General features: G+C 46.7%; 1 protein-coding gene across 1 annotated transcript in view; it reads left to right on the top strand.

The window, feature by feature from the left end:
• LOC118215670 (protein kinase C-binding protein NELL1-like) overlaps positions 1–26,857 on the top strand; it is a 297,337-nt gene that overhangs the window by 74,819 nt on the left and 195,661 nt on the right. Inside the window, exon 4 of the mRNA XM_035396613.1 lies at positions 15,303–15,473. Coding sequence (XP_035252504.1) covers positions 15,303–15,473 — 171 coding nt within the window. The remainder of the gene's footprint in view (positions 1–15,302; positions 15,474–26,857) is intronic.

The raw sequence follows: 26,857 nt of genomic DNA, 5'->3' as shown, positions 1-26,857 counted from the left end.
AGAACGAACTCGTACGACATTTTGAAGTCCGTTGCTGCTGCTCGACTCTCCTCGCGCAGCGCTTGTCCTTTGACACTGCGATCCTTGTAAGGCATTAGTCTGTCTGTTCCTGTTTGCTCTCGACCGTGTTCATTGTGGAAAGCATCGATTCGCAGGTGCAGGTGCGGGTCGCTCGTTACTTGCATTGTGCTGCTCAGCTCCCTGTTTTTCAGTGTGTTTTTTGTGCGGTTGTGGCTCCACCCCCTTGTATTTCTGTGTGTTTTTTGTGCGGTTGTGGCTCCACCCCCTTGTATTTCTGTGTGTTTTTTGTGCGGTTGTGGCTCCGCCCCCTTGTATTTCAGTGCGTTTTTTGTGCGGTTGTGGCTCCGCCCCCTTGTATTTCAGTGTTTTTTTTGTGCGGTTGAGGCTCCGCCCCCTTGTATTTCAGTGCGTTTTTCGTGCGGTTGAGGCTCCGCCCCCTGCTTTTCGGCGTGTTTTTCGTGTGTTTGAGGCTCCGCCCCCTGCTTTTCAGTGCGTTTTTCGTGCGGTTGAGGCTCCGCCCCCTTGTATTTCAGTGCGTTTTTCGTGCGTTTGAGGCTCCGCCCCCTGCTTTTCAGTGCGTTTTTCGTGCGTTTGAGGCTCCGCCCCCTGCTTTTCAGTGAGTTTCTCGTGCGGTTGAGCCTCAGTTCCCTGACCACCTCTGTAGCTAGCCAGCTGAGAACACCCAGCTATTTACTCCACTGCTGCAGCGGCTCAACATCAAACTTTCACCTAACGGGTGGCAGAATACCGCTGTTCCTGTATTTGGGGGTTTGGCTTCTCGGAAATTGCCGGAAACATTGGGATATTGCACTGTATTCGGTAGTTTGTACATATTAAATATTAAAGTTATTGCAAGCCGCCAATTCATGCTCAGCAAACTGAAAGTGGCTTCTGAGTCACGCAGTTCCTAGGGCTTGTTATTGATGTAGTCTGTTTGTGTTTGGTTTTCATTTATATTTTGGCTCTAGCGCCGACGCAGCACATCTTCGCGCCGCTATAGAACGGGGAGCTTTTAAAATTCGCTCAGAACGCGACTGGAAATTATTCGTTTTTTTTTTTTCCTTATTTGAATGCGCAAAGGGACTTGAGGCGCGTACGTCGCGAGGCGAGGCTGAAATGCATTTCGGTCGTTCAGCCGGAGTCGGCCTCGTCCGAGCAAAACAAATTATTTTGGAAACGACGGCGGCTTTTGCCCGGTCCCTCCCGCGATTAGCGTCTCGCACGCGCGGCTCGAACACACACGCGGTTCTCTCGGAAGCCGTAATGACAGACGCTTTCCCTCCGCTTACACAACATGGCCGCTTCGCTGTCTTGATGGGTTTCTCTTTCCTATTACTGCCAGTAGGCATTTCCATTTCCGCGCGCGGGCCTCACACAACATGTCCGCTATCTGCTAAGCCTGCTTAAAGACTTCTATTCGAGAGAGTTCGGTTGGAATTTTAGTTCTTCAAGGTAATGTAAAAAAAAAAAAAAAAAAACAGTGTTCCATTTATTTATTTTTTGCCACTACCCTGAACACCCTTACAACCAATGTTGTAAAAAAAAAAATATATATATATCCGCGCTAGATGTTCTCTGTACGGTGCAAAATAACTAGAATATGAACAGATTTTTCTTTCGCAAATGCACCTCTTGCATGAATCTTACCATTTGAAAGTGTCTCTTTAGCATTGATAGACTGACTTGAAGGGCGGGATTCTGAGAACGACAAACGTCTAAGATTTTCACGAGGGTCAAGGTGAAGGATTTTTTCCTCTTTATTCAAATTCTTCTTCCATCTTCTGTTCCTTATCTACTGCTCAATTCTCCCCGTACTCTGTCCTTACGTAAAACATTGCAGTCCTGCTCATCAGCTAAACTGAACTTTTCTCACAGCTTACTGGGGGGCTCAAGTCAGTGCAACAAGCAATTCAGGATATCCTCCAAGCCAACTTGTGATTCCAAAATTATTTTAAAGCATTTGAGACGGTTTTGGTGGCCCCACACAAGAATGTTGTTGTGGCCCCAAAATGCTCCAAGATAGATCATTAAATCACATATATAACAAAATAAATAAGTACACTTGGATTGTGTGGCCCGGGAATGCTTGTGGCCCTAAACGGACTGCGTAGAGTGTGTGTACCAGCAGCCGACTCTGGGTTTCATCGGTAGTTATAAGGATGCAGAATCTGCTGTCTTAGTTTTGCTATGGAAGTGTAGATGTGTCCTGACAGTCATTGTAAAATGTATTTATTTTTTAGCCATTTTATCCCATTTTCTCCCCAATTTAGTCTTTATACCAATTCCCCATGTGTATCACAGTCCTGGTTGATGCGCTATCCTCCGTCGTCTGGGGAGGGTGTAGACTACCACACGCCTCCTCCGATACATGTGGAGTCGCCAGACAGAGAGGAGTTTCACTGGGAGAGCGTAACGCGCGTGGAGGTTCGCGCTGTCTCCCCCAGATCCCCTCCCTCCTGACCAACCAGTAGGAGTCGCTAATGCAACGATCAGGACTCATACCCTCACCGGCTTCCCATCCGCGAACACTGCCAACTGTATTCGTAGGGATGTCTGGCCCGGGGATTGAACCCGGGTCTCTGCGGTGGTAGGCAAGTGCCTACACTACCCAGACGGCCGCAGTCATTGTAAATTTTAATTGAACAGAGTGATCATTGTTAGCAGGTGCTGTTCCCAGTAGTGCCTCAGAGATAGGGGGCTGCCTGGTTAATTGAGCGGGGATGAAACCGTTAGCGTCGCGGCGCCACGCAGTCGCGCCTAATCGCGCCCCTTATTATCACAGAGGATACTCTCTCTGACACCCGCGGAAGTTCCCCTCGAGTTCCCCGAATCCCCGTTTCTCCTCGGTGCGGGCGCAGCGCGGGACCCCAAACAGCTGCCAGAACTGCTGAAACTCCGTTGCCGTTAACCACAGTAACGGCAAAGAATCGGATGTTTTTCCTTTTTTCCATTCCCTTTGGAAAACAGTAGACGTAAGCATTTTTTTTTTTTTTTTTCATTATTTACATTCTGGTAAGTGTGCCCATGTTTCCAGTCTGCTGGAAAATAGCTGGGGGGCTACTGCGAATGCAAAAGTGCGTTGTTGACAATTAATCCTGGGCCACTTTTTCCTCGGTTTTAAACCCGGAACAAATGAAAACTGTACACTGTAAAACTGGCTTGCAGGGATATTTCATTTAGAATTTTATTCCTGCAGAAAATGACTTGACATCTTCTCTAGTATTTCATGTACGCATTCATTTGTAGTGCACGTGCTGAAATCCGGTCCTCACAAAGAATATAGGGATTGCGGGAAATTATCTTAAATGGGCTGTGATGAAGGTGACCTTTAAACATAATTGCGGTTCCAGTCTTATTCAATCCTTGTCTTGGTTTTCGTCATGTATGCAAAAAGGTGAGCATTAAATATTTGCATCTGCATTCCATTCATGTAAAATGCTGTCAAAATTAGACATAGGGGCACAAATTCAAATGGTTTTCTCGAGAGGTTAAAAGTTATGGATTTCTGAAGGACATGGTTTTTTGGAAACTGCGTAGAAAGTCATTAATGTTTGCCTCTGATGCGGGAGATCGCAGACAGGCATGCGCTCTCCTCTCAGGCACCCGATGCCAGCTGCTGCTTTTCACACCGCAGTCCACAAAGCAAGCTTGCGCAGACGCGAGTCGGCGGAGGACTCTTCCATGTGCGACTTTAGCGAGCAAAACATGGGCGCCCAGTCGACCAGCAGGGGTCACTAAAGAGCAACGAACCATTCATTCCTGCTGGCTGAACCCTCCCTAATCGTGGGTGACTCTAATGAAAATTAGGCATCGCCCTGCAGAGCTGCTGGCCACAGTCGATGCTGGTATGATCTGGATTGGGTCCTTTACCATGGGGCTCATCTATTCTCTGGTTAACACTGTCCCACCATTGGTGTTCAGTTCCATATGGTGAGGCCCATCCTGTCTTAGGAACAGTACTTTAGCAGGATGAGCTACCCAGCAACCCCATTTAATGATCGTCCTCATTAGATCTTGATTATTGCTGATTTCATTCTTGGTTGCTACCTACCAAAATCTTGCAGTTATATCCGTAGGAGCACATAAAATAATAAAATAACAGTAAGTACCGGTTGCTAATTTATAAAGTATTCATTTTATTCTTACTGAAATTAGTACATCTTGACATCTTCAACAACAAAAAGTCTGACAAGATTTTTCAGCCATTGGTTGTTTAGCTTCTCGTTTGTTTAGCTGGTTCAGTCGAACAACATGCTGCAAACGATTTTTCATTCACTTCCTTTAATTTCCCGTGCTTATTGTTTCAATTTGATAAAAAAAATTTTTATCCAGGTGGTTGCTATGGGAACTGATTGAAGATGAACGTGAGTCATTTTGTCAAGCAGGCTGGCCGGGTTTAAATAGAACAGATCTGTTTGATAATGGAAAGCAGTGAGGACCGCTGGGCTCTGTGAGGTTCAGGAGCCATAGCTCTGTCGCCTGGATTCAGTCAACTTTGAGTTGAGTCCAAATCAAATCAAATCAAGGGGTTGGATTCAATCGACGTTTGGCTTTATCTTTTACTGAAGGACTGATGAAAATTTAGTCTTCACAAGCATACTTGGGGGGGATTTTATGTTCTGTAAACTTGCCACTGCGTTTGTGAAGAAAGCGGTTTTATTTAATTGCGAGTCAGATTTAAGATAATTAAGATTTTTAAACATTTTGAATTGAATCCATTACATTTCAGGCATTTGGCAGATATACAGTCGTGGAAAACATCAGTGTTACTCTCGAGAATACAAAAATGCAGTTTCACCAAGGGGCCCATTTACAATTAAGTTTAATATCAAGCTAAAAAACAACAAGATATCTAAGAAGGTGTTTGATATCTTACACAACTGTGCCTATTACTTTTTCTGAAAGGAAAATAAAAGAGAAAAAATATAGATTATCTGCATGGAGTCAGGGAAGCGAGGTGGAAGGTCCAGGGGGCAGAGAGTAAAGTCCTGCCACGTGTTTCTTCCTCCCATTAACTCAGCCAGCTGATTTCACTAATTAGTTCCAGCTCCTGGCTGAAGAACTGTGCTAATTAGTAAATATAGGCAGAAGAAAGTACTGGGAGGATTTCAACTTTCTGAACCTGGATTTTCATGATGGGCAGGGTTTCTGCTGTTCTGACTGCAGTAGGAAGATGGGCAGGGTTTCTGCTGTTCTGACTGCAGTGGGAAGATGGGCAGGGTTTCTGCTGTTCTGACTGTAGTGGGAAGATGGGCAGGGTTTCTGCTGTTCTGACTGCAGTGGGAAGATGGGCAGGGTTTCTGCTGTTCTGACTGCAGTGGGAAGATGGGCAGGGTTTCTGCTGTTCTGACTGCAGTGGAAGATGGGCAGGGTTTCTGCTGTTCTGACTGCAGTGGGAAGATGGGCAGGGTTTCTGCTGTTCTGACTGCAGTGGGAAGATGGGCAGGGTTTCTGCTGTTCTGACTGCAGTGGGAAGATGGGCAGGGTTTCTGCTGCTCTGACTGCAGTGGGAAGATGGGCAGGGTTTTTGCTGTTCTGACTGCAGTGGGACGATGGGCAGGGTTTTTGCTGTTCTGACTGCACAGGGAGAAGATGGGCGGGGTTTCTGATGTTCTGACTGCACAGGGAGAAGATGGGCAGCGTTTCTGATGTTCTGACTGCAGTGGGAAGATGGGCAGGGTTTCTGCTGTTCTGACTGCAGTGGACGATGGGCAGAGTTTCTGCTGTTCTGACTGCAATAGAAGATGGGCAGGGTTTCTGCTGTTCTGACTGCAGTGGGAAGATGGGCAGGGTTTCTGCTGTTCTGACTGCAGTGGGAAGATGGGCAGAGTTTCTGCTGTTCTGACTGCAGTGGGAAGATGGGCAGGGTTTCTGCTGTTCTGACTGCAGTAGGAAGATGGGCAGAGTTTCTGCTGTTCTGACTGCAGTGGGAAGATGGGCAGGGTTTCTGCTGTTCTGACTGCAGTGGGAAGATGGACAGGGTTTCTGCTGTTCTGACTGCAGTGGGAAGATGGGCAGAGTTTCTGCTGTTCTGACTGCAATAGAAGATGGGCAGGGTTTCTGCCGTTCTGACTGCTGTGGGAAGCCCATTCCACTACCAGAACAGACGGGAGATTTTGCCTGGAAGTATAGGCACATGGGTGGAGTATGTTGGGGGTGGGACAGTGGAGGAGGGGGGGGGGGGGGGGTCACTGATGTCCTGAGATCTAGTTGATGTGTAGGGTCTGATGATCTTTTGAAGGCACATGGGACCTGTCCAATGGCCAAGCATCAAAAGACAAGTTTTGAATTTGATGCAAGACGCTACAGGTAGCCAGTGGAGGGAAGGGTGAACGCAGTCTCCACATTGCTTTCTTCCCCCCCCCCAAACACAGATTGTAGAGGTTGTTTGGAAACGATATCCGAACAAACAATCACATTTATTTGTGAACGTTCAGGGCAAATTTCGACTGGATATTTTCACTATTGTTCAGACGAGGGGAGAGCAGAGAGGGTTACAGGTTAGAAGTGGGACCACGGCGAGGAAAGTGCCGCGGTGGGGAATAAAGCTCCCGGCTGCACGGAGGGAGTTTGTTTACGGCTCGACTGTCGGCCACCTCGCGGATTGCACCGCTGACCTCAGGAAACCCCTTTTTACGAACGGCTCGATTTTCAGTGCGCGAGCTTGTTCCGTCGCATGGGTACTTGCAGCAGTGAAATTAATACGAAGTTTAAATCCAAGGACCTAATGCTAATGTCAATAAAGTCCCTGAGGTAAACGAAAGCCACGCGTATAAAGTTTATAGTTCTTTAGAGTCCTCCTCGCGCGCTTTAAATCCCACTCTTGTTTTAGTTTACTTCCCCCCATTAAAAGCGAGCCGTGGCCAATCAATGGCCTGGAAACTGAATGAAGAACATCCCCCCCCCCCCGTCAGTCTGGGTTAATGTGCCCTGAAACCGGGTTTCGAAAAACGGCGCAGGGGACAAACGAAAGAATGCGTTTTTAATTGGGCCGTAAATAGCGGCGTAAAAAGGGGAATCGCTCTTCGGCTGCGTTCGCCTTCCCCGCCAGGCCCGTCTCCTAGCGAGCGCGCTCGGGCTGCGGCGGTTAAAAAAGATTGATGCGACAGCGCGGCTACGTGCGCCGCTAACCCGAGCGTCTTCCGCGCGGCCATTTTGGCTCTGAAAAAAGGCTCGGCCTAACGTGTCGCACGTCAAGCGACTCGCAAAAGGAATGGCTCCCACGGCAACCATAGATTCTGTTTCGAACGACCAATCGCAATGAACGTTGTTCTGTTTTTTTTTCCCACACAATGCTGGATGGAGCACGTTTCCCAGAGAGAATTATAAACCTTAAAGCTCAAAGACCTTAAAGCTCAAAGGGGGCGAACCTGAAAATGATCTATGTCCTGACCCTGTCAAGGGAGGAAGATGGTGAAGATAAATGCCCGAAGCAAAAAAAAGTGAAGCTTGTAAATCGATACTGTGCATCCATCATCTGACTCCTGGGTTTTCAACAGGGGGGTCCACGAACACTTGGGGGTCATTGAAGTCACTGTATGGTGTCCTTCTCCAGACTTGATTTTGCAATGACTCTATGAAGTATTTCAAAATATAAAAACTTTCTTTTAAATATAGCCGTTTTCTTTACTTATAATGCTTGGTGGTTGGGGGGGGGGGGGGGGTGGGTGTTTGAGGTGTGGCAGGGGAGGGAGGTGGAGCTCCATTTTAGTGTCCGTGTTGCTGAACTGAGAGCCAAGGGCAGTGGACGATGAAGTCCGCGGCGTCGAGATAGAAAGTGATGAGAGCGAGCCGTTAAAGGAGCTCTGATCCGCGACCTCCTCTGTTTGATATACGGTCTCCCTGGGCGACGCTCCCGTGAAAACAGCCCCGCGCGGGGCTAACCGCTCGCCTCGACGGCCGCGCCTCTCCCCAGCGGCGGCGCGGTGTAGGGGACAAGAGTCAGCCTGCCGTCACGCCGTAACGATGGGCCACGATTAGAGCCGCCGGTAATGACGCAGTCTTTACTACACGCGTTTCGCGTGGTGTTCGGGTTTGTGACCGCCTGTGCCAAATTTGGGTGTGCGGGTGTGTGCGCGTGTGTGTGTGTGCGTATGTGTGCGTACGTGTGTGTGTGTAAGTATGTATGTGTGTGTGCGTGGGTGTGCGTGTGTGTGTTTGTGAGAGAGAGAGAGACAGCAAGAAAGAGAGAGGGAGACAGACAGACAGACAGAGAGAGAGAGAGAGAGAGAGAGAGAAACATTGCTTCAAACACGTTTACTTGTGTTTATGTAATTGAGTTGATCATATTTAGGTTGTTTTTCAATCCCACGTGTCAGGAGTCTGAAGGAAGGCCCCTCTGCCCGCTACAGCGAGGCCCCGCTCAGTATTCCACCCCGCGTCCCCCGCCCTCGCTCCCGGGCGTACAGATGAGAGCCGCTCGAGCCCGGCCCGCGTAGCCGAGGCTGGGGGTTCAGCCGCCGTGGGGGAAAATAAAATACCGGGCGTGGCTGGAGTCCGGCCTCCTGACTCACAGGCCTCCTTCTGCTCTCCTCGTTATTAATCCACTGATATGGTAAATGGTAAATGGGGCGACGTAGCTCGGGAGTTAAGAGCGGTTGTCTGGCAGTCGGAGGGTTGCCGGTTCGATCCCCCGCCCTGGGCTTGTCGAAGTGTCCCTGAGCAAGACACCTGACCCCTAACTGCTCTGGTGAATGAGAGGCATCAGTTGTAAAGCGCTTTGGATAAAAGCGCTATATAAATGCAGTGCGATTACCGTTGATATACGCGTTCGTTTTAAAAAGCGCTTTTCGGAGCTTCGCCGGGTTACGGTGCGGCCCCTGCGGTCTGGCGCCGTCCTGGCGTTTCATTTCACCCCCGCAGCTTCACCGAGGGGGTGGAATAAAGCGAGCCTGAGGTTCGAGGTTCAGCAGGAGAAGCTCTCTCCCGCTTCCCGAACCGTTACTTTGAAACATTTTTTTCTTACGGCTGTTGTTGTTCCTTCTTCTTCTCCATCTCCTTCTCCTTCTCCTCCTCCTCCTCCTCCTCCTCCATTATGCCAGCCTAAATTTCGGCTTCTCTGTTTCTTTTTTTTTTTTTTTTTTTTTTTTTGAGGGCCCTTGAGTGTAATTGCCGCATGGCCCTGTTTCTGATATTTTTCTACTGAAGAGAAGTGCGGCGGTTTTGAAGAGGAACTGGAGGCGGAAATAAACTGTTGTGATTGGAAGATATTCCGATAGCCTGCGAAAGGGAAGGAATCGACGGTCCAGACGGCGTCTTAAGACCCTCTTTCTCTCGGTCGGCATGGACCGTCACCTTACTCTCTGTGTCAAAATGTGTTGTGAACGGAGGGGAACATTTTGAGCGTGTTTATTTTGTGTCTTTCTCGCGAGCGTTCGCTTGATGATGCATGTGATGTTTGTAGGTTCACGCGAAAATTTGCGTGGAGCTGTAGAGCAGACTCCCTCACAGAACCTTCTCGGTAATTTAACCTTTTGAAGAGCAGGTTTAAAAAAAAAAAGAAAAAGTTTTGTCTAAATTCTAAGTCAGTGTTCTAGAACTCAGTTGCTTTCAAATACCAACTAGTGATTGTTACATCAGCATTAGAATGTTCAAATAAGAACATTCTCATCACATATTTGTGATCGCACACCTTAAATGGTTAAAAGCTTCCTATATATTTTTTTGTCTTACTTTGAATAAATAAATATCACTTCTCCACGTTCTCTGAGAAAGAAACAGAAACCAAGCAGAATAATTTTTTTGAACACGGGTGCCATTTTAGCGCGCCGAAGGCGAAATGAATGCGTAATGAGAGCTCAGGATCTTGCACGTGATAGATGTGTGTACGCACTGCCTGGTTACCTGCTCATCCCAATCTCCAATTTTCAGCTAACACATCTCTTCACTTGCTCCGAAGGGGAGGCGGACCAATGTGAGAAACTAGCGCTAGACGCTCATTTGCATATCCTATCAGATAACAGTGCGCCCAGCCGGGTTAGTTTATGCCATCATTTATGAGCAGAGAGTCGGTACCGGCATCTGTTCTTCCAGAAAGTTCTCCATAATATCTAAGCTTAACTAGCTGCTTAGTTCCAGGTTGAGACATAATTCAATTTCAGACAGAAATGAGTTGCCTCCACAGCTATGACATAATATGTCAATTAGGAATGCAGAGATTAGGCATTACATTACATTTTTTGGCAGATGTTTTTATTCAAAGCTACATACAATTAGTACGCACCAAAGGTCATTGGAACAACTAAAAAACACAGGTCCGATAAAGTACAATACTCATTTTGTAACAGTTATTCATAGCCATAAACATGTTAAGGACAGAGAGCAATGTTAGACAGTCCTGTGGATGGTTCACAGATGGTTGCTAGTTATGGAGAGATCCGGACAGTCTTGTGGATGGATGAGAGATAGTGGCTGGTTTGGAGAGATTAGGACATAACGCAGCCATGTGGATAGTTGACAGGCAGCTGCAGAAAAGCTTCATTTTTGTGGTGTTTCTGATCGTTTGAAAGTTGAAAAAAAGACACAAGACAAACGCATGTACGAACGCCCACGTTTAGCATGTTAGCATGTCCATTGCTATTTGTGAGTGTAAACACAATACGGTGTACGCTGTTAAGCCTCTTTCCGAAAGAAAGAAATGCTCAACAAAGCACGTAATCAGGCCACTGCAAGCAGTATATGATGACAGAATGGTCAGTCACAGTAAACAACATTCCCAGAACAGCGAGTGAAGGTTAGCGTGCTAGTTAACTATGCTAACCAGGACCTAAAGGTTAAAAATTCTAATTACTTCCAAAACACAAAACCCTAAAAAGAAGAGGAACATATAACCATAAAAAAAAAATTATATCCTCAATTGGTACAGAAGGGCGAGGAGCTTGGGGAAGGGAACCGGGATGTAGCCCGAAGAGGCGGGGCTTCTGTGCGCGTCAGAAGACGGGAAAGGATTCTTCTCTCCCGACCAATCTGAGAAGTCCATTCCAACTCTATGGTGCCAGTGCAGGCAGGCATTGTGACTGAGAGGAGCAAAAACACACACCGGGGGGCGGGGGCGGGGGCGGGGGGGCGAGAGAGCCGGTCACCTCGAGGTTGCGGAACAAGCACGATCTGACCCGGGCGTCTGGCATTGATTTGGAGGTGCGGCGGGAACTGTTCCGTTGGCTGCCCCCGTGGGTTCGCGGCCGGGTCTTAAACCTGATGTGAGCCGTAGCGGGCGGGCGGCGAAGTGAGATGAGGAGAGGGGTTGCGACACGGGCGCGCTTGGGAAGATTGAAATCTTGCAAGCGCTCGCTGTAGCAGCTGTAGGCGTTTGGCGTCGGAAGAGGAGAGCCCCAGGAGAACAGAATTGGAATAGCAAATACATCCATTGTGATTTTTATTTATTTATTTATTTTTTTTTATATTAACATTTAACTAGATAATGGACTCTGCGTAAAAGAAGGCTGGTTATGTTCTGGAGAAATTCAGGAGTGAACCCTTTATGATGTAAGATCACAAATACGTGTTTAGAATATTGTTAACTGAACATTCTAAGGCTGATGTCACAGTCACTGCTGGTAATTGAAAACAATGGATTTTTGGAACACTGAATTTTGAAGAAACAGTGCAAAAAAAACCTACTAGCTCAAAAAGGTCGTCTTTAATCAAGTGTACCTCCCTTTGCACTGACCTTTCTTACTTACTGCTGTACTTGTGTAACCAGCCCCAGTCTATTCGTGTGTCCTAATACGGAAACTATCTAATGTTCCCAAATGGAAATTTCAGTTTTTTTTGTTTCGAGTTTTATTGATCGTGTAGGTAGTTACTAGCTATTGATAAGAGATAATGCATGATAGTTAGCTGTATTCCTGACAACTAACCTTCTTTTCTGACTCTGTGTCTTTGTAAAATGTAAAGAGCAATTTTTATAATAAATATATCATTGAAAATCTAAGTTTCTGCAAGCATTGAAATATCAACATTTAGTGTGTATGTCTTGTGCTTTGCTTGTAGCCCTTGGCAAAGCCCAATACCCAGATTTTTTCCGCTTTAAAGACCATTTTCAGTCCAGTATAAAAGATGGCTGTCGCAGGGGCATTGTGGGGGATATGCATGAAGACCTGAACCTACTGGACAACCCGGGGCCTTGTTTGAGCCCTGTAGATAAGCCTCGGATCATTTCCAGTTTCTTTTGGAATCTGCAACAACGTTCAAAATGTCTGCCTTAGCTGATTTAGCGAGCGACGCATGACAGGTCATTGCGGCCTTGCCCTTAAAAAGGCAAACCCTGTATCCGCTGTTACCGGGGGGACCGCGGAGTACAGGAAGGAACCTCTCTCTCTGTGTGACCTGTGGCCATGCGTTGCCAGATGTGCATTTAGAAGGGGGGGGTGACCGTGAACCAACGGGAAACGGTTCTAGTTCCCACAAGGTACAGTACAATACAATACCGTGCTGAACTATAACATCCAAAGCTCTTTGTTAGCGGATGCTTCCATTTGCTTCCTTATGCACTGCTGTCCGCTGCAGGGGAAGTGTCCGTGGAAAGTCTAGCTGAGCGTTCGTGTTTTTTTTTTTAACATTCATTAATTTTTATCGGCATGGTTTTCCAATTATCGTCCCCGCACATGGAGCGGAAATTATGAGCTTACAGTGACTGTTGAGGCAGGGCAAATGGATACATTCTCTTTTTTTCTTTTTTTTTTTTTTTTTTACTAAGCGCACAAGATGTAGCCCGCCAGCGAGATCCTGAACACTCCACTGAAAGCGCAAGATGTAACGCACCGGAACCTTCGCGTCGTTTAGTCCCGTCCTCTGGATCCACCGGTAATTTATCCAGCCAAATTTGGCATTGTCTGTGTGGAATTTTTAAGAGTTCAATTTATTCCGCCGTACTTTTGTAAGTAGAAAAAATAAATGCAGGCACGTCTTCGTTTCAAAATAGGTTGTTTAATGTAGCAAAGGAACTAGTGGGTCTGTTACCCAAGTACAGATAAACACAGAACCAACAACTGACGGAAACAGTGAATACTTATACCCCGTTCCTTCAAGGAAACAAAGGGCCAAATGGTTATCTTAAACACATCACGGGGAAGGGGGGGGGGAGGTAATCAGACATTGGGGGGGAAGAAACAAGGTGTGGGGGAGTTGGACTGAAGTAGGGGATAGAGGATATCACACAATGGTACTGCATATCAAAGTGAGACAATTTGACTGGGCCAAGGGGGTAGAGGATGTAGCACAAAGGGTGTGATTAAAAGGTTAATTTAACTGAGTGTGGTGGTAAACAATCAATGTTATCTGTAACTGGCCCACTACAATGTGAGACACCTCAGAAGGGTAAACTGTGGCTCCCATGTTTTCCAACAGTCTTTAGCTCGAGCCCAGATTGAAGAGTCCAGTTATCCCGCCCCTCCTCCCTGCACATGCAAATCTCCGATTCCGTTACCCACCCACAAACAAATGAAGCGGAGCTCTGAGAAGAAAAGAAAATAAAAGGGGATGGAAGAAAGGGTGGGTGGGAGGAGGTGGGGAGCTGTGTTTTTTTTTTTTTCTCCCCTAGAGTGGCAGCTCACAAACAAGATGGCTTGGGGACTGGAAAGGACTTAAATTACTTAGGAGGAATTGCGTGAAATGAAATGAGATTCCCAGGATAAAACACGCGTACTGGTTTAATTCAAGGCTCTGCTGCGCTTTGAGCGGCAGCTCTACTCATTCCTGGAGTGGTAGGGCTCTGCGTTTGTTTAATCATATGGGGAAAACTGGGGAGGGAAATCTGTCGCTAAGTGTGAGATCACAAATATGTGATTAGAATGTTCTCAACTCAACTGACCTGAATGTGATTAGAATGTTCTCAACCTGCCTTTCAAAGGGTTTAAATCAAATTGTTTTTTGGGGTTTTTTTTGGTTTCTCACCTGGGACTATCCCAGAATTGTCAAACCTGCAGGTGTCAATATCCAGTCATGGAGGGCCACAGTGTCTGCTGGTTTTTGGGGGTGTTTTTCATGTAAGTCATTGATTGGCTAAGGAGTCCACACACCTTGTACTCAAGGCCTTATTTGGCAGCTGATCGTATGGTGAACACAAAAAACCAGCAGACACTGCTGCACCCTTGGGATTCAGTTTGAGACCCCTATGCTAGGGGTTTACACCCCTACAGGTAAAGCCCTCCAGATCCCAGAGACACAAAAGCCACAACAAGGTCACAACAAGGGGAGAAGTACATGGGACCTCGTTCATGGGAATACTGGATATATTTTTATGAGTGGCTTGTTGACAGGGTGATGTCACTTGTAGATGGTCTGAGTAGTTCATGCATATGCAGCAGTAACTTCGGCCTACTAGAGCAGAATTATAACAGTTGGTTTTCCCAAAGATAGCATCCTTTTGTAAGGTTTGGCAAGTGGACACATTGTTTGAAACTAGTGTGCTTTGACCTTGATGATATTTTAAGAAGATTGTGGTTGGTTTTAGACAGGAACACTTTGCTGAACTTGTGTTAACATTTTCAAGGTCTGAAGTTTTATCTGCTAGTGCACACCCCTGCTGATGTTTGTACTAGGGCCTCTGTTTAGTGTCCTTGTGATGGTGCATGGGTTGAATTCTAATAGAAGGATACAGTATATTACAAAACAGTGCTCGTGCTCAGTATGTGAAGACTAGTGAGGGAGGTGTACCTTTTACAGATAAAACCATGCGATTCTGAGGTCTTGATTCCCCACTTTTCAGCCAGTGTTCTTCTAAAGCTGAGCCCCTTACGAAGGGGTCCTCAACCCAGATCCTGGAGGGATGCAGGATCTTCCGGGGTCCCCAACCCTGGTCCTGGAGATCCAGAGGGTCTACTGGGGTCCTTAACCCTGGTCCTGGAGATCCAGAGGGTCTGCTGGGGTCCTTAACCCTGGTCCTGGAGATCCAGAGGGTCTTCCTGGGTCCCCAGCCCTGGTCCTGGAGATCCAGAGGGTCTACTGGGGTCCTTAACCCTGGTCCTGGAGATCCAGAGGGTCTTCCTGGGTCCCCAGCCCTGGTCCTGGAGACCCACGGGGTCTGCTGGGCTCCCTAACCCTGGTCCTGGAGAGCCGCAGGGTAGCTGGGCTCCCTAACCCTGGTCCTGGAGATCCAGAGGGTCTGCTGGGGTCCACGGGTTCTGGGCCTGGAGAATCGTATGGTCTCCAGGACTAGAGTTTGGGACCCCTGCCCTAATGTGTCAAAGGCAAACATGCAGCTTTACCGTGCACCTCTGAATCCTTTCGCCGAGCCGGCCTGACCCCTCTGCCTCCTCCCCTTCCTCCTCTTCGTCCCGCAGCTACTTCGAGCTGGAGAGCAACGGGCTCCGGGAGGAGATCCAGTACCACTACCGCCACCGGGGGAGGCCGCGCTCCGAGTCCTTCCCCTACCGGCTGGCCGACGGGCAGTGGCACAAGATCGCCCTGTCCATCAGCGCCTCCCAGCTGCTGCTGCACGTGGACTGCAGCAGGTAAGAGCGCTGCCCCGCCCCACCCCCACCCACCCCCCACCCCAAACGCATATTCAGCTGTGCCCTTCCACCGGCCGGGGTTTATGATACGGGGCCGCTAGCTTCGACTCCCATTTAAACGCCAGCGTGTTCGATTTCGGCGCTGAATTTCCCTCTCCGCTCGTTTAGAACGTGCGGAATGTGAGGAACCTGTGTTTGGGGAACGTTTATTTCCGTTTCATGTGCACATCCTCGTCCTTACTGCATTGTTCTTAGATTTGAGTCATTTGCAGGTGTCATGGGTGAGGGTTGCTTTAAATCCTTTGTATGGTTGCTTTTTTTATTGTTTTACTTTTGTAAAGCAGTTTGTATTATTATTATTATTATTATTATTATTATTAGTATTATTATTATTGCTCTGTAAAGCAGTTTGTATTATTATTATTATTATTATTATTATTGCTCTGTAAAGCATTTAGTATTATTATTTTTATTATAAAACGAATTTAATTCTGAGTCAAAGTAGTCAGTGCTTATGTGAATGCCTCTAAATCAAAACCAAATTTCAGCAGCCTATATTTGTTTGTGTTTATGCGACTTGATGGAAGCGAGAGGATTCGAGAGAAAGGAGGAGGAGGAGATCGTCGAGCATTTTCTCGGGGCGTCATCTTTCTTAGCCTGTGCCAGCGGTCTATTTTGGAATATCCCGAGCTGCCCTCCCGTTATCTGGCTGATTAAAATGACCCGAGTGATTACGGAACGGAAATCACATTAGCCGAGATTAAGAGATACGCTGACGTCCGGTTTAGAGGAAAGAAAAATAACGGAGAAAAAAAAAAAAATCCCGCCATTTTAGATACTCTAATATCGGCGGCTTTGTGGAGCGGCGGCGGCCCCTGGAAACGCGTCGCGCCCGTTCCCCCGAGCTGCCGCCGCTCCACAAAGCGGGCTAGGCCGAGCCGCCGTGGCGTCGCGGACCCTTCTGACGTCGCTCTGGTTCTCTTCTCTCCTCGCCGCAGAAGTCTCCCGCCGCCCTAGGCTATCGATTCCTCCCGGCTGCAGGCGGCCGTCTCGTCGGGGCTCTGATGCTTTTTGTCGAATTGATCCGCTGGAGAACATGACAGAACTTGAACCCTCGCCGACGGGTCTTTCGTGTCAACAGGCCCTCCAAAGGGGGCACCACTCGACCCGCTGGCTCTCAAGGACGTGGAGTGGAACGCAGCGTGCTTAAACCCTCTAGGCCACCGAACTGCATCGCAACTGGAACGGCTAATATTCATTTCGTGCATTCAGATAGTTGTTCCAGTTGTAATGCAGTTCTGTGGTCTAGGGTTTGAAAACTGAAGTCTATCTTCAGCGAAGGACACAGTAATTGGCCCATTAATTTCTGGGTTTTTAGTTATTCATGCTGTGTGTTTGTCCTGATTTCTGTTCGGGAACGAATCCAAGGTGTCAGGCTCTCTCTCGCATCCGTCGGAAAATAGCGCCTGGAAAGCATCTGGGTCGCCAGACGTGGCGGAAGCGGGACTGCCAACGTTTGTCATCGTAGAATAAACACGCGGGCGCGCCTGGCAAGTCCCTCGCGCAAATATTAACCCGCGGGTTCGACGATTGGCAGCCGCGGTTTAGGGGGGGGGGGGGCCCCGTCGCGAGCTCTCCCTGCAGGGCACAGCAGCAGACGAACGCGATCCGAGCGTCGCTGCTGCAACCGACGGGTTATAAAAAAAAGCAGCTGAAGCCCGGATTATTCAAAATGGCTCTAATCAGACTGAGCCCTTTGAAGAGCAGGTTTTTTGGAATGTTCTTTCAACATTCTAAACCAGTGTTCTAGAACTGCTTTCAGTTACCAGTAGTGATTGTTACATCAGCATTAGAATGTTCAGTTAAGAACATTTGTTCATCTCTGTGATGCGTTCTGTCCTACTTAGAATGTGCAGGTGAACACAGGTCTTCTGAATGTTAATGAGGTGAAATTTCAACCTGCCGCCAATACTGGTACTAAAGCCAATACCGCAGACTCCTGAGCCTCGTCACTTCAATGTAAATTATGTTCATATCACCTCAAATAAACTGAATGACTAGATAGTGAGCTGTGATTTTTTTCAGTCTTTAATTCTATTCCCCCTTTTCCTCCTCCGTTTGAGAATGGCCGACCGTATTCGCAAGCGCTCATCGCGGGCAGGCTCCGCTATCAGGAGGGCGCAGACGGACGCGCGCTCTCCTCCGTAACACGCGGCGTCGCCCGCCGCTTTTCATCGCACCGCGGTTCGTACGTCAGGCTCTCGCTGGCCTGAGGAGGAGGAGGAGGACACTTTACGTGCGGCTCAAGAGGCGGACCTACTGGCGTCCGATCGACCAATTGTTCCGGCCGACTGAAAAAAAAATTCACTGTCTAAAGATGTCTCTTCACAACATTCTTTCAGTACGGGATGTTTTTATTGCAAAGTGCATTTATGATTTTTTCTATATATATATATATATATATATATATATATATATATAGACAGCCCAGGCGCTGTCATTGTACTAGACACCTTAACAGATACCAGACTGTGGGGCCCACCCATGCACTAGAACAGCGCCTTAACAGATACCAGACTGTGGGGCCCATCCATGCACTAGAACAGCGCCTTAACAGATACCAGACTGTGGGACCCATCCATGCACAAGAACAGTGCCTTAGCAGATACCAGACTGTGGGGCCCATCCATGCACTAGAACAGAGCTTTAACAGATACCAGACTGTGGGGCCCATCCACACATCAGAACAGAGCCTTAACAGATACCAGACTGTGTGGGCCATCCATGCACTAGAACAGTGCCTTAGCAGATACCAGACTGTGGGACCCACCCATGCACTAGAACAGTGCCTTAACAGATACCAGACTGTGGGGCCCATCCATGCACCAGAACAGTGCCTTAACAGATACCAGACTGTGGGGCCCATCCATGCACTAGAACAGTGCGTTAACAGATACCAGACTGTGGGGCCCACCCATGCACTAGAACAGTGCCTTAACAGATACCAGACTGTGGGGCCCATCCATGCACTAGAACAGTGCCTTAACAGATACCAGACTGTGGGGCCCATCCATACACTAGAACAGTGCCTTAACAGATACCAGACTGTGGGGCCCACCCATGCACTAGAACAGTGCCTTAACAGATACCAGACTGTGGGGCCCATCCATGCACTAGAACAGAGCCTTAACAGATACCAGACTGGGACCCATCCATGCTCTAGAACAGTGCCTTAACAGATACCAGACTGGGACCCATCCATGCACTAGAACAGTGCCTTAACAGATACCAGACTGTGGGGCCCATCCATGCACTAGAACAGTGCCTTAACAGATACCAGAGTGGGACCCATCCATGCTCTAGAACAGAGCCTTAACAGATACCAGAGTGGGACCCATCCATGCTCTAGAACAGTGCCTTAACAGATACCAGACTGGGACCCATCCATGCTCTAGAACAGTGCTTTAACAGATACCAGAGTGGGACCCATCCATGCTCTAGAACAGAGCCTTAACAGATACCAGACTGTGGGACCCATCCATGCTCTAGAACAGTGCCTTAACAGATACCAGACTGTGGGGCCCATCCATGCTCTAGAACAGTGCCTTAACAGATATCACACAGCAAGTGAAGAATGTTCCACAATTTCTATAATAAAAACAGTATTGTCTGGCCCTCCAAGCTCACTGAAAGTGAATTTGTACAGATAAGATGATTATGCTCCCGAATTATCGTCTTTGGAATCTCTAACTGGGAAATAATTGGAGGTCACATTGAAGTGATTATGGCGCAACAGAATTTATATAAATTATATTAGCATTTAATCTCATACACTTGTGGGGCATTCCACTGCAAATTCCCCACACTTTAGGCCAGGAATCCAACTCATTTTACTAATGGCAATCACTTATGCCAGTCAGGTTTTTTCCAGTAACTCCTGTGATCTTATTTGTTAAAGCAGCCTAATTTAGTCATGAATATCAATATGTGAAGTATACCTGTACCGAATAGTAATTTAAAAGATGTAACAAAGATCCTCTCCTGAATGGGATCTTCGTCCTTGACTGAAACGCTTAAGAAGGTGCCCTTGCAGTTATGTTACGTGTGTTAATAATGGGTTTAGGAATATGGGTGGCTTCATGAGGGCGGTAAACTCTGTTAGCAATAGAATTTGATAAGCCATTAACGGTCAGTGATGAATTGAAACTTTGAGATTTGATTTTCTCATTCAGGAGCTGAACAGTTTCATTTACAAAAGGGTCCTCTGAGCCGTTAGATATTTTTTCATTTCTGCAAGACAGAGAGTGACCTGTTGCAGCAGGCTCAATTGTTTTTTCCTTCTGTTTCCACTGCTGTGTTTTAACAGGGTACCAATCGCTCCAGGTACAAATAGAAGACATTTTGTTTTGGTGATGGATTTACCAAATTCGTAGTAGTGCCAGCTTGCTGTTTACCCTCAACCCTTGCTGTACCATTTAAGTATCTTTATCCAAAGTGTAATCATCATGTTTTTATTTCAGTCAGCGATATAAATGGCAGAAAATTACATTTTAACTGATCGACAATGGAAACAAAATCGAAAGGAAAATAAAAAATAAAACCGAAAGTAATTATTTTAAGGTGTGATGAAAGTAGCTTTGTCATTTTTTTGATTCTTGATTTTGATCATACCCAAAAAGAATTACTTTATGCTGGTATACATAGACCCCACTATTGTCCCTGTTAGGGGTCGATTGCTTACCTGATGTTTAAACCTCAGATTTAAACCCCAGATTTAGACAACAGAACAACATGACAACTGGAAAAGTTATCCAGATCTGCAAAATAAGGATTAGCTGTTCCAGTTGTAATGCAGTTCTGTGGTCTAGGGGTTTACCCCTGAGGTTTAAGCTCCATCTAAGCACGTTGCAATTGACTCAAGCTGTCCCACAGGGGTCTGTTCTTGGATCCTTCTTTTTCTTAGTTTTATGCTGCTTGTTGGGGAAATTGCACACTTATTTACTAATGTGGGTTTTTCTTCGTTGGTGTGTTGGTAGTATTTAAAATATGCTTCTGCCGTCAGTGATGTCACCAGATAGGCACACATGTTATGAACTCGGAATGTGACAACTGAAATGCCTTGAGCCATAATTCTCAGTTTTTTTTTTAATAAATTGCCCTTTAATTTGACAGTTGATGAGTGGACTGCCCTGGCTTCAGCTGTAGTTAAGAGTCTGGGTGTGATGTTGAACCCACATTTCTTTTGTTTTGAAGTTCAGAAAAAATATTACACTTAACAATATTGAACCGCGGCTCCCTCGAGAAAACAGAAATGTGTAGTGAACCGCCGAATGCACGGCCATTTCTCAGCCAGGGCATTTACAAAGAATGACAGGCGGGCAGTGTTGCTGTATTTTGGTCCAGTGAGTTAAAAAACTTGAAAGTACATTTCAGACATGGTTCAACAGCTATCGGCTTTCAGCTTTATATTTTTTTGTATGTTCCATAGACCTAACGCCCTTTTTTTGAACGTCCGTGAATCGCATCTTGACTGTTATGGTTCAGGCAAAAATGCCTCTGTGAATAATTTTCCAGGACTTGAGAAAGTTTACTTTCTTTGGTTCTGGAAATATGCACATCGTCCACGTCCTTCCGCTCACACCCGAGAAGAGCGAGGCTGGGACTTCTGCACGTTCCTTTACATTCGACATGGGCGTTTAGTCTGCTCGCAAACATCAGCTGCCAGGGCGCCGACTCCTTAAGGACACGAGAATCCATCGCGGCTAACGCGGCTGGATGGCAGCGTTCGCTTCGTGTATTGAGGCTCTTCACACGTGTGTTTACCGGCTTGAAGGCTGCACTCCCGAGTGGAATGTCTTTAAAATAAAGGCGTTATCCTTCAGTGCCTTATAACCAGTCAACTCAATCATTTTGTACTTCTATATATATATTCTAAAAGTGTAATAAAATGTGAAACAGGCGTTTGTTATGAAGGCCGCGGATCTCACGAAACAGAGCGCCCACGCACGCTGAATCCACCTACAGGAAGAAGCACCCCTGGAACCATGAAGCCATCCGCAGAAAACAAAGCAAACTCTTCACATCTTTAACTTTTTTTAAAACAGAAAACTGTTTTGGGAAACTGAAAGTAGCTCTGCCTGTGGTTAGATGGCACCTGTTTTTATTAACATTAGCAAAGCGCAGCAAGGGTTTCCCTGGGCAAACAAACCGATTCGCGCGCCTGCGCCGTGGCAGAGGTGGCTCAAGTCGGATCTTCGCTTGCATCTGCTCCGAGGCTCTGTGGTTCTGCTCCGGCAGCACGGGGGGAGAGTGGGCCTTGTTCGCGAAACGTGCGTACGATCGCATTTGATCGCGCGCTGTGTTTAAGAACGTTTCCGGGAACGTTTTGGCTTCCGCCATTTTCTTCTTAACTGTGCTTGTTCATGGCTGTCTCCTGATGCTAATCACGTGAGCGGGATTGTGCGTAAGATTTACAAACGGTCAACATTCGTCGTCTCATGTACCTGGGATATGCACAGAAGCAGAGGTCTACACGTGTCGTGAATCCCATGTTGGTTTTTTCGCAGGAACGTTTTTAAGAACAAAAGTAAGAATAATTTAAGAAATGTTTCGTGAGTGAGGCCCAATGTGAGAGAGAGAAGTGAAAGATTGAAGCCCGTGTGAATAAATGGAGGAGGCTTTTTCATTTCGTGCTGGAATATCACAGCGATTCACGGTCAGCTTTTCGAAATCAAAATTTCATGAAAACGTGGGGAGGCACGTGTGGTGGAGTTGATAGCGCTGTCGCCTCGCAGCAAGAAGGCCCCGGGCTCCAATGGAGTAGAGTTAATGTGCTCTCTCCATGTCCATGTGGGTTTCCTTCCACGGTCCAAAGACATACAGGTTAGGTTTATTGGTGAAAATTGGTGGTAGATATGAGTGTGGCTGATGGGCCGTCCAGACTGCGCTCCTGCCTCTCGCCCAATGCATGCTGGGATAGGCTCCAGCACCCCCTGCGACCCTGACCAGGAATATAAGCGGGTTAGGGGCAACGGACGGAATAAAATTTAAGTCCTCCCATTCTCATCGTGGCCTTTAAATGTGGCCTGGTTGCAATAAACATTTAGAGAACCAAGAATTATGGGGTTTTATCCACAGGTAGTTAAGTTTCTCAGTCGACCCGGGTCTGGTATTTATTTGAAATGCTTCTGCCATTTAGACAGCAGTAAAAATCCTGCGGGTTACTGAGTGTTTGAAAAGAAAGACCCGTTTCCACAAATATTTACAACAGTAGCACGGCTATTAACTTGCTTCATTGAAACTTCTCAAGGACGCGCTGGAGTGTTTTCGGATTTTACCAGCAAGAGTGAAAAGCGTTTCAAATACATATATTCGAACCAGGTCTTGGTTTTTTTGCGATATCAAGCTTAGGAATTTTCGAGTGGCGTTTAACGGAACAATCTGTATTTCGTCTGTTTCAGATTCTCTTTTCAAAAGGAATTTAAGGTGTTTTGCCTTGCGTTTTGTAAAATAAAAAACAAACTTAAAGTATTTCTGCAAAATGTGATCATTAAAAAAATATGGCTGCCATAGGGAACTCAGTTTCATCATATCAAGCTTTGGTTTCTTATTTGGTATAACGGCTTTATATCTCATATCTTTGTAATGTTTTTCTCAGATCTTCAATAACATCCAAAAAAAATAAAGAAAGAATAATGTAAAACACTGTCAGTGAGGGAAGCAGTTGACTGGCTATTTACTTCAACACTGTAATCGCTTTGAGTAAAACACCCAAAAAGAAAAAGCTTCATCCGCCTTCCAAACTTGTCCTCCAGACAAACTCGCCTGTTCCACTAACAAATAAAAAATATGGTCCAGAGAAATGGTGCTGAGGGGCTTTGAAAGGTAGAAGAAAGTGGCCTAAAATGCATGTTTGCAGTATTTCCCAGCCATGCAGTACTGCCCACCTATGTAGGAATTGCCCAGGCATGCAGGAAGTGCCTGACCATACAAGAAGTGCCCAGCCATGCAGTACTGCCCGCCCACGGAGGAAGTGCCCGGCCATGGAGGAAGTATCCAACCATACAGGAAGTGCCCAGTCATGCAAGTATTGCACAGCCATACAGGAAGTGCCCAAACATGCCGGAAGTTCCCAACCATACAGGAAGTGCCTGGTCATGCAGGAAGTTCCCAGCCATATGGAAGTGCCCGGGCATATAGGAAGTGCCCGGTCATGCAGGGAGTTCCCAGCCATACAGGAAGTGCCCAACCATACAGGAAGTGCCCAACCATGCAGGGGGTGCCACGGCTGTACCCCGTAGGGGCGTGCTAGTCTGCTCTTTCCCAGCGGTAGCGTGTCGATGCAGTGAGGCACATTCACAAATACGATCAAGGGCGAAGGTGAAACAAATTGGGTTAAAGAGGCGTTCAAAACAATCCTTGTCCGTGATTGTTTTCCATATCCTTTTGGCTCTCCTGGCAGAATTAGCGCTTTCCTCGCCACCTTCAAACAAAGTGATGGATACATGGCTCACTTTTGTGGATTTTTATTGGATGAGGGACTTATGGAAGTTTTACCGATCCAGACCTTCCTGAGGAGGTTAAACGTTTGCGAGAGATAATTGTTCAAGTTCATTTTTAAGTTCAACTTTGTTTCTGTAGCACATTTCAGACAGTACGCAAGGAAACCACCATTTAAGATGGCGGTGGCGGCGGCGGAGGAAATGAACATTGTGTCAAAGACCGCGAAGGGCTCGCTAGTGAATCGGCGAGGCGCGTTGTTGGAGACTCGGAACCAGGCGAATGGCCCTCCATTTTGGGCCATTTGTAAGGAGAGCTTGGGTCAATAAGGGGATCGCACGTTGGTCTTCAGACCCGTAGCCTGCTTCCATTCTTCAGTTTTGTGTTGAAAACAAAAAACTTCAGAAATGGTCATGTCTAGGAGTCAGGGGTGCCTCCAGGGATTTTTGGGCCCAATGAAAAGGTCTCACATTGGGTCCCACCACCCAAGAAAGCATTTGTTCTAATATTTTTGTGGGTCCCTTTCTGTAAGGGCCCTTTGAAATATCTTAAATCCCTCGTCCCCATCCCCCCACCCTTCCAAACCCTTTTAAGCAACTCAAGCATGGCATAAGACCCACTTGTTACACTAGCATAGTCAAACCGCTGCTAGAGAACAAAATTTAGAATAAACTGTATTTTTATCATAATTCTGTGGATTTTTATAACCTACCTTTGTATCGTTGACCGGGTTATTTTCAGGAAATTGATTCTCCGACTTATTTTTCAGTTCTATCACTATGTTAATTTCTAATCATTTGGAGGTGGTGAAACATAATGTTTCCTAGTGGGTGGATTAATATGAATACATAATTACATTTGGCCTTTAGTCTTTTACTCAGCATATTAGCAATCCTATGATAGATGTATCTTAAGAAGTAATAAAAAAATTAAAATGTAACCTGCTACTCATTGCATGCCTTTCGTAACTCCATTCAGGTTTATGTATGAATCTCACCAATTAGTGTTTACCAAAGGCCCTCGGTAGAAAACAACTGACACTTAAATAGACTCGAAGGAGGGCACTCATATTCAAAATTCTAAATATATGACCAAAAATCAGATGTTGATCTTTCAAAATGGACATGGTATGACTGCTTTTCAAAAAAATAAAAAGACATTGGCAGAGAGTTAATTGAGGCAAATGGTAATACTTTGGTAACATAATAATTCCATAATAATCAAGTCTTATTTAGCAGACCTGAAGGAATTAATGTTCCTTGGCGCTTCTGTTAGTTAAACAATTTGTTACATTACATTACATTACATTACATTCATTTGGCAGACGCTTTTATCCAAAGCGACGTACAAGAAGTGCATTTTCATGATCGTAGACAACTGCTGAACACGGGTTCAGTAAGGTACAATTACTTATTTTGTACAGCTATTTCTAGCTGAGAACAATGAACACTATCCTGGTCTAACATCTGCAAAGCCAGACTAGGCAGAAGATTAAGCTAGAGTATTAGGACAAATACAATTTACCAAGAAGTGCAGGGATGGGGCAACATGTAACAAGTGACAAGGAAAAAAGGGTATTTTTTTTTTTTTTTTTTTTAATATATATACACAGCATGGTGGTGGTTATTCTAGGTATAGTCTGAAGAGATGAGTCTTCAGGCCACGGCGGAAGATGGATAGTGAGGGGGAGGTTCGGAGAGGGACGGGGAGTTCGTTCCACCACTGGGGAGCTAGGGTGGAGAAGCTCTGTGATCCCTTTGGGCGGGTGGGAGGGGTTACAAGACGCCCTGCTGCTGCAGAGCGGAGTGGTCGAGCAGGCACATAGAATTGAGTCATGTCCTGCAAGTAGATGGGGGCTGTCCTGTTGGCGGCAGTGTAGGCAAGGGTCAGGGCTTTGAATCGGATCCTGGCAGCGACCGGTAGCCAGTGAAGTGATCGCAGCAGAGGAGTGACGTGGGAGAATTTGGGGAGGTTGTAGATGAGCCGGGCAGCGGCATTCTGGATCATCTGTAGTGGCTGTATGGCACAAGCTGGCAGGTTTGCAAGGAGAGAGTTGCAGTAATCAAGGCGAGAGGTCACCGTAGCCTGGACGAGCAGCTGGGTGGAGTGCGTCGTCAGGTATGGTCGAATCCTCCTGATGTTGTATAGGAGGAATCTGCAGGACCTTGATGTTGCCTTGATGTGCTCCTTGAGGTCCAGTTGGTCATCCAGGACCACCCCCAAGCTCTTGGCAGAGTGAGAGGCAGTCACTGTGGTGCCATCAACCGTGATTGAGAGTTCACGAAGCAAGGAGGTCTTGTGCGGGAAGAAGAGCAGCTCAGTTTTGTTGAGGTTGAGCTTCAGATGGTGGCTGGCCATCCAGGTGGAGATGTCAGCCAGGCAGGAAGAGATCTTATCATTGACCAGTGTGGCCGAGGGGGGGAAAGAAAAGAAGAGTTGTGTGTCATCTGCATAACAATGATAGGAAAAACCATGTGAATTAATGACTGAACCAAGAGATCTGGTGTATAAGGAGAACAGCAGAGGACCCAGTACAGATCCCTGCGGCACTCCCGTAACAAGTGGATGAGAAGCAGAGGCAGACCCCTTCCAGGTGACCTGGTAGGTCCTATCTGCAAGATAGGAAGCGAACCAAGACAGGGCAGTCCCGGCAATTCCCATCCCAGCCAAGGTGGAGAGGAGTATTTTATGGTTGACCGTGTCAAAAGCTGCAGACAGGTCAAGAAGGATCAGGACAGAGGAAAGGCGTGAGGCTCTTGCAGTGGCAAGTGCCTCCGTCACAGCTAGGAGTGCAGTCTCTGTTGAGTGCCCAGATCGGAAGCCAGACTGGAGAGGGTCTAGCAGGTTGTTCTGATGGAGAAAAGAGGTTAATTGTTTAAGAACTG

This window comes from Anguilla anguilla, chromosome 16 (genome assembly GCF_013347855.1).
Source record: "Anguilla anguilla isolate fAngAng1 chromosome 16, fAngAng1.pri, whole genome shotgun sequence".
Classification (NCBI taxonomy): Eukaryota; Metazoa; Chordata; class Actinopteri; order Anguilliformes; family Anguillidae; genus Anguilla; species Anguilla anguilla.
This window is presented reverse-complemented; position numbering and strand designations above follow the sequence as displayed.